This window comes from Myotis davidii, unplaced genomic scaffold (genome assembly GCF_000327345.1).
Source record: "Myotis davidii unplaced genomic scaffold, ASM32734v1 scaffold168, whole genome shotgun sequence".
Lineage (NCBI taxonomy): Eukaryota > Metazoa > Chordata > Mammalia > Chiroptera > Vespertilionidae > Myotis > Myotis davidii.
Genome location: NW_006383016.1, coordinates 1,769,826 through 1,778,168, shown reverse-complemented (window position 1 = coordinate 1,778,168; position 8,343 = coordinate 1,769,826). Strand labels below are relative to the sequence as shown.

The 8,343-nt window shown below is 46.1% G+C and overlaps 1 protein-coding gene across 7 annotated transcripts in view; it reads right to left on the bottom strand.

Annotated features, from left to right (window-relative positions):
- JAZF1 (JAZF zinc finger 1) overlaps positions 1 to 8,343 on the bottom strand; it is a 186,828-nt gene that overhangs the window by 131,916 nt on the left and 46,569 nt on the right. For 3 of the 7 annotated variants that reach the window (XM_015558144.1, XM_015558143.1, XM_015558145.1), the window contains exon 1: positions 1,008 to 1,359. The exons of the other annotated variants lie outside the window; for them this stretch is intronic. Coding sequence is in view for 1 of the 3 variants with exons in the window: in XM_015558145.1 (XP_015413631.1) it covers positions 1,008 to 1,038 (31 nt within the window). In the remaining 2 variants the exon portion in view is untranslated. Of the gene's footprint in view, positions 1 to 1,007; positions 1,360 to 8,343 lie in introns of those variants that run through there. 7 annotated transcript variants of the gene reach the window in all.

Sequence of the window (8,343 nt, the reverse complement as noted above, 5' to 3'; positions counted from 1 at the left end):
GCCAATTGACATTTTTATGTCCTCCACTTTTGCCTTTATTTTTGTAACTGATGCCCAGTATAACAGTATTTGCACAAACCATCTTTTAAAGCTTTCCTTTGCTTCCAAATTATATAATTTTTGAAATATTTTCAATATTACCTTCATAAGCTACCTTTACTTTTTCTTTTATTAGTTTGTATGTGCAGATGTACACACACAATTTGTATTACTCTCTTTTTAAAATATGTTTTTATTACTTTTTTTTAGAGAGAAAGGGAGGGGACAGAGAGACAGAAACATCCATCACTGCCTCCTACATGTCCCCTACTGGGGATTAAGCCAGCAACCTGGACATTTGCCATAACCAGGAATTGAACGAGTGACTTCTTGATTCATGGGTCGATGTTCAACCACTGAACCGGGCTGTATTATTCTTTTCTTCACATTTCAGTACCTCTCTGGAAAAGGGGAAGAAAGTATCTTATGTCCAAACAAAACGCTGTTGGCCATTGACATTCACACAAACTTGTAATATTGCTTCCCAAAGAATCAAGAATGTTTGCCTTCTATTTGCAAAGCAAGGTTTTGAAATGTTATCTTACTTTGTTTTACCACCTTCCATTACCTGGACTTAGGCTCACATGCCCTGAAATTATGAATGGTGAAATGGACTTCCAGAAGCTTCTAAATGCCACCCTCTCCATGACAAAAAGGCTGCCTGGAAGCACCTCAGGCAGGATTCTCCTCTTTGTCTAGGATGCAGACCCTGGTACCTGACAGTAAAGCAGAACTTCCAGAGAGACGCCCATCAGGCCTAAAATATCATGTCCACATCCGATGCTTCCTTGGGCAACCTTTCGAACATCCATTAATGCTTCGAGTTCTTAAAACGAAAGGAGATCCTTGGTGCCCAGCTGGGAGCCTCACACGCTTCCTGGCTGACTGGTTCGAGATAACCCTGACTCACCACTTTATGGACTGAATGACGCACGTTACCAGCATGAACTGAGAATAGCACGACTCACTGGATATGACCAAATCAGTAAGGACATCCATATGCCATGTGCCACACCACTGAGCACTCCTTCACTTTAAGTTGCTACAAAAAGAAATGCGATATGAATTGCGCTGGCTGCCGCACGCAACCTCCCAGATAGTCTCCCGCTTGTTTGTTTACGATGCCAATAAAAATATGAAACTGGAACATTGGCTGCTATTGCCTAGAGATATAATCCGCCTCCCATAGATGGGCTGTGGGATAGAAACACTTGGATTTCCATGGCCACGTGATGCTCCTTAGGCTGGCAACTGGCAAGGATGCAAGCGTTTCTGTAAGTGGCTGCCATCTTCAGCCACTCACTGGCTCTGCCACTTTCCTATACTGAAAAGAGAAGGAAGAGAAACCAACCTTTTCAGCAGGGCGGGGAATAGCCAAAAAACACACTGAGAGGTTACTGTTTTCTGCCTCACACCACCTCTTGCACACTCAGAGTTCAAGTTCACCGAGGGCTAAGAGAATTCAAATACTAAAATGGATTTGAAAACACCCAAGCGATAAAAACCTATGGGCTTGCTTCAAAGTTTCTGAAACACAGTGTCCTCTCAACGAGACTCCTTACTGCAGGGCTAAGCCTCGTCTATCGTTCCCCCCTGGTCTTTGTTACAATAGTAACAAAGAAACAGAATTTCCGGAGGATGAGGCCCAGAAACCAGAATTTAAAAAAGATTCCCAGGTGATTCTAATGTGCAGCCAAGGTTGAGAACCACTGCTATAGCTGGTCTACATTGCTGGAATTTCAAATCCGTGAAATTCCTTATAATAAGAAAGTCGAGCCCCGCTGGTATGGCTCAGTGGTTGAGCATGACCCACGAGCCAGGAGGTCACTGTTCGATTCCTGGTCAGGGCACTTGCCTGGATTGCAGGCTGGCTCCCTGATGTTGGGTGTGCAGGAGGCAGCCAATCAATGATTCTCTCTCATCATTGATGTTTCTATCCCACCCTCTCCCTTCCTCTCCCTGAAATCAATATTAATAAAATTAAAAAAAAGAGCAGTAGTACCTCTCAACAACATTGACAAGGTCTCTGTCAGCAGTAAGCTATTCGCAGGCTGGGAGGCAGCAGTGAGGGGCAGAAGCGATGTCACGCACCCTGGGAAGGCCCTCTGCAATTTCTGATCTTCCCAAGGCCAGACTCTTTTCTAAGTGTGCATGGCAACCGTGGGAAGCCTGGGAGGCCGTGGGTGGGGAGCAGCGGGCCATTTACAGCTGGAGACCCTGGAGAGGCAAAGGCCCACCCAGCCAGCAGAGTGATTTTGAAGATCTGGGCTGGATACACCACTTTTCCTTGGACTCACTCGGTAATAATTAACGGGCGCGGTCTGGTCACAGCCTTCCCCCAACAGTGGGATTCACGAAGCCACAGAGTTTTCGTTTACTCAGCATGGCCTTCCCCAACGTCCCGGCCGAGCTTGTCACATCCCCCCTCCTGTCTCTGCACCACTTCAAGCTGGCACTATCCCTGTACATATGCCACTGTACAGGCTTTGTCCCCGCACATCATTTCTTTTCCCTGCTTCTCAGAGGTGAGGAACTGTCTGGGCCTTCCTCTCTCCAGCACTGAGCTCAGGGCCAGCATCAGGAGATGCATATAATTACTGACTGGATTTGCAAATTAATTTTAGGATGAGAAAATGGAAGACTTGAGTCAAACGTGGCAGATGGGTCAAGGGCATTTGTTTCCTTCACCATCCAAGGTCCTGCTAAAGTAACGAAATAAACTCCCAGGGATAGAAGGAAGGGGAGACATCAGCACATAAGTGATTCCGACCAGTGCCTTGAATGATGGATCCCCCTAGAGCAGTGGTTCTCAACCTTCCTAATGCCGCGACCCTTTAATACAGTTCCTTATGTTGTGGTGACCCCAATTTCATTGTTACAAATTGAACATAATTAAAGCATAGTGATTAATCACAAAACAATATGTAATTATATACGTGTTTTCCAATGGTCTTAGGTGACCCCTGTAAAAAGGGTTGTTCGACCCCCGAAGGGGTCGCGACCCACAGGTTGAGAACCGCTTCCCTAGAGAGTAGAGGAAGCTACAATCTCCAGTGCCTGAAGCAGGGGAGACCCATGATAACAGAGGGGAACCCGCTGCCAAAGCCTCAGAGAGGCAGTGGACTTGAAGGTGCCATGTACGGCGACAGGCAAGGAAGGGAAGGATCAGGGCTGCAAACAGAAGGGTTGTTGAAAAGGTTGATTATCCAGAGACACTGAACCAGGGGGAGAAGCATAGGTGAGGTAGACTGGGAGAGTACAGGCATACCTCGCTTTATTGCTCTTCACAGAAGTGTGTTTTTACAAACTGAAGGCAAGGCCTTCCACTAGCAAAAAGGTTAGCGCTCACTTTATTGCGGTGGGTGGAAGCGAACCACGATATCTCCCGGCCTGCCTGTACAGTGCTGAAAACGGATGGAAGTGGAAATACGCCTACTCCGCATTTCCCAGGGACATTGGCAACCTGACAGGGAGATTCCTTGCTGATTAAGTTAAGTGGGGCTCGGAGAAGAGAGTTCCAGATGTGGACATCTGGCTCTCCCCTAATTAAATGATCTCCCTACAGTTAAGCCCCCGGTCAGCAGGCTCCATCCGCGCCTCCACCCAGAGCCTCTCATCAGCTTTTTATTGCCTTGGTCTTAAATACGAGCCAAGAACAGTCAAGGAATGATCATTAGACATTTGAGGGAAAGTCATGAACATGAACGGGAGACACTAAAACAAACAAATGGTGAGGAGGGGAGTAGGGGGACAGCAGCCCAGAAATAGACAAATTGATGCTGGGAAGGGTACGTGACAGACCTACTGACACAAACCCACTTAACTGCGGGGCTAGGACCAGAAAGCCCTGTGTCCTGAGTCCCACTGGGCCAGCGTTCTGACCAATAAGAAGGCTGCTTGTCCTCTCAGGCCAGCTCATTGCCACTGTCCAATTGGAACACTGGACTCACACAACCTTTACAGCTCTCTTAAGAGCCCAGCACAGTTCTGCTAAACTCACTCCATGTTCAGGGCTGAATCTGATGAACCAACAATTTACAAAGACCAACTTTTAATTCATGGCTAGTTTACTTCAGCTGCTGAAATACGTATTTCTTGTTGGCAATGGCCCTTTCAAAAAAAAAAAAAAATCCCACAATTGCACATAACCAGCCTTTAAATGGATCAACTTTTCCTTAGTTTATAGACACGTCATTTGAAACTTTTCCCAAGCCATAATTTCCATTACAGGGCAGTCAGTGCAAATTACAGTGAGATCCTTGCCTTCCCAAATTCAATGTGGAATCCAGACGCAGTTAAGTGTTGCTGTAAACTTTACGAGTTAAATATCTGAAAGTCAGGGACACTGTGCAGCCCAATAACACCATCTATTAAAAAAAGCATTCGTGTTCACATTCGTAGCCCAAGTTTTCCTCCACAAGTGAATGAATAAACATTAGTCAACCGAGGACCCTGTCGACAATATGCAGGGAGGCTGATTTATAAATAAACACGGCACATTGCAGCCCTGTGGTATCTGGCATGGCAGTTTAAAGTTATTAGAAATAGCCTGGTTGGCATGGCTCAGTGGTTGGGCATCAACCTATGAACAAGGAGGTCAGGATTCAATTCCCAGTCAGAGCACATGCCCGGGTTGTGGGCTTGATCCCCAGGGGTATGCGGGAGGCAGCCAATCAATTATTCTCTCTCATCATTGATGTTTCCACCTCTCTCCCTCCACCCTTTCCTCTCTGAAATCAATAAAAATATATTTAAAGTGATTAGAAATAAACAGTTCTGACTAGGGTGCTTTCTAACTCTTTATCAGCCCATCATATTCCTAGAGTCATTGACTGCTTGAGAGTGGTAACTATCTTCCCCAAGTATAAGATGTGGAACCCGGTGTTTAAGACAGTCTCAGCCCACCCTCTTTAGTGGTGACAGGGAGTAATCTACCCACTCGAGCTCTCTCTCACCTTGTTACCTGTGACAAGAGAGCCTGCCAGAGACCATCGTGGCTGCCAGATATGCCTGCGAAGCACACAATCTGCACACCCGTGTACAGCAGCCCTGGATTCTGGGGTGCTGGGATTATACAACAATAAAACTCTTTCTAACAGGAGTAAGGCCAAAATGTGGTTCCCTTTAATCCAACATGCATGTGTGCATATACACAGACATTTACACGTCTGCTTCCCCAGAAATGAGCCTGATGGTGGAACCAAGTAGCATGTAATACAAAGACCATAGGAGTTTCCATGTTACTCCCTCCTGTAGGAATAGCAAGTGCCTTCAAGAGAAGATTGATGCTGGTGGGTGACGCTAGGGGCCAAAAGAGAAGGCAGGGAAATGAGGCTCCTGAAGGCCTTTCTTCAAAGCTGGAGGGAAATATTTGTTTATGGAAAGAGACCTTTCATCCCTTCTGCCTAAGACTTTGCCCAAGGAAATCCTCCCCATCCTCTAAGGCGCTGGTCTACATACCACCTCTACCATGTGTTGTACTACATATATTTGCTAATCTGTCTCAACACCCCACCAAAATGGAAGCTGCTTAAGGGACAGATCTTAGAGGCCACAAATCCTCAGCCAGGGCTCACTGTGATGTATGCCGAGTAAATGAATGCCTTGGATATGCATAACACAAAAGACACAAAGAAAAGCACCCAGCTCAGACAGTTCAGGAAGAAGAGGAAAATAGACCCATGTCTAATGACTGTACTGGCATCTACTTCTACATGAAAAAATAGATCCCGTTAAGCACGATGTTCAGAGGGCTACAAAATAATGCAAAATTCAGAATAATGGAAAGGGGTCAGATAGGTCTAATTTGGGAAGGTCTAATTTGAACTGAGTTGGGTTTTGAAGAAATGGAGACAAAGGGATAGGTGAGATCAGGGAATCTAAAAATGGCATTAAATTTGAGGCAGAAAGCACACGTGAGAAGTCTGTGGGTACTATGGGTAGTAGAGCTGAAGAGCCAATATTCATTAGTAACAGAATATTTTTATTTATTTTTAAAATATATATTTTTTAAAATATTTTTATTGATTTCAAAGAGGTAAGGAGAGGGAGAGAGAGAAACATCAGTGATGAGAGAGAATCATTGATTGGCTGCCTCCTGCATCCCCCACTGAGGATGAAGCCAGCAACCCAGGCATGTGCCCTGACCGGGAATCAAACCGTGACCTCCTGGTTCATAGGTCAAGGCTCAACCACTGAACCATGCTAGCCAAGCCAGAATATTTTTAGAGATACTTTAAAACTGTGGTTCTGAGGCATGGGCACACCTCCCCACCTGTGAGGAATCCCCCCAGTCCTACCCGGGGATGTTTGGCAATGTCTGGAGATAACTGGGGAGAATCCTACTGGCATCTAATGGGTTGAAGTCAGGGACACTGCTAAACATCCCACAGCACACACACAGAACAGTCCCAACCCTGCCCCACCCCCTGACTATGAACTATCTGGCCTAAAAAGGTCAATGTCGAGAAACTTTGCTTTGGAGCCACATGAATATTATGAGAAACGGAGCTCTTGTTCCTAGACCAGTGGTCGGCAAACTCATTTGTCAGCAGAGCCAAATATCAACAGTACTTCTTCAAAATAGACTCGCCCAGGCCGAAAACCGACTTCTGCGCATGGGCCACAAAGTTTCAACCGCACTGTACGTGCGCACCTGCACGTGGTATTTTGTGGAAGAGCCACACTAAAGGGGTCAAAGAGCCGCATGTGGCTCGAGAGCCGCAGTTTGCTGACCACTGTCCTAGACTGCTGTGGATGACAATTTCTGTAGTTTGCTCTGGTCTAAATCAAGAGGCCAGAGGGCAGGTTAGGAAGCTACAAAAGAAGAATGATAGGAGAGGTCGTCTGAACTTAGATAAAAGCTGGGACCTCTGAACAGAGACAAAGAAACTGAATTCATTCTCAGAGAGACGTACTGAATTCTTGTGTGTTACTTGCTCAAGGGAAATTCTAAGCCAGCAGATTCACAACTGAGTGAGACAGACAACCCCCTTCACAGTGGACAACCTCAGACAGACTGATACATGAGTTCAGAAAAAGATACTAAGTGATGTAGGAAGCAAGCACGATTCTCTGTGAGAATCAGAGAAATTTCTCGAAAGAAGATTTTACATGTGCCTTAACCTAGACCTCCAGACACAAAAGGCGGGTAATGGGAGTCAGAACAGAGAATGGTGAGAGCAGATGAGCAGCAGCAGAAATGAGCAGGGATCGGGGAGGGGTTCGTGTGAGTCCTGCAGCTGAGATCGGGCCTGTGTCCCGGACGGTTGCAAATGCTCCCCAAGCGCTGACTTCCTTCTGCAGACAGTGGAGGGCTGGTGAAGGTGGAAAGTGATATGGCCCACGTTTTAGAAAAATAACTGGTGGTGCTGTGGAGTGTGGTGGAGAAACTGGAACCGGAGATGTCAGATTTGGTGAGAGGAGAAATGGAAATACAAGAGTCTTTCTGATGTTATACCTCTGAGTGCCTCATTACCAAAAGTAAGGCAGTAAGTAGAAAGTGAAGGGGTTTGACAGACAAGAAAAGGAGGTCTGCTTCTGATGTGTGGTGAGACGGTTTGCAGAACCAAGGAGTCTGGGCCTCAAAGCGAGATAAAGGACTTGTGGTACAGATAGGAACGAGGGGCTGAGAATCCCATCCCAGCGCCACACTCCTGCAGGCCCTGACACCAAGTGCCCCTCCGAACAAGACAATGCCGTACAGCAAAAACCCGATTCCTCGGACTGAAGCCCTGGCTACCATATAGCTCAGCCAAGCAATCAGCAGGCATTGGCTGAGGGCCGACGAGGTCTACTAGAATCCCAGCAGAGATAAAGAAAAGCCAGAGGTTGCACCACATTTGAAACCAAGTAATTAGTAAATTTCACAAGGGTGCGCATATAAAAGATTGGGGTGGGGGGTGGGGAACTGAGTCATAGCTCATCCCGAGAGCAGTATTTTATATGATCCGGTACCCGGGCCTCTAGCACTCACTACTGTGATGAGCCTCTCCTTGGAAAAGCTGCTCCCCACTTGGTGTTGCTTATGGTAATAATGCAGCGCCACACAAGTCAAACTGCCTCAGCTAATACTAGCAATATAACCCGTTTAAATATTAAAATGTGTTTTTTTTCTTTTTTCACCTGTGAAATGTCGCTGAGGATAGTACTTTGGCCCTAGGGCTGAAATGAGGATGAACTAAGCAATGTGTTAGCTGTCGCTACTACTCAGTTCTTTAGCTCATAAAATGTTTTGAAATTCAACTCTGCACGGTTGTGGATTATCTCATTTTATAGTCAGTGACACAATGGCACACAGAAAAT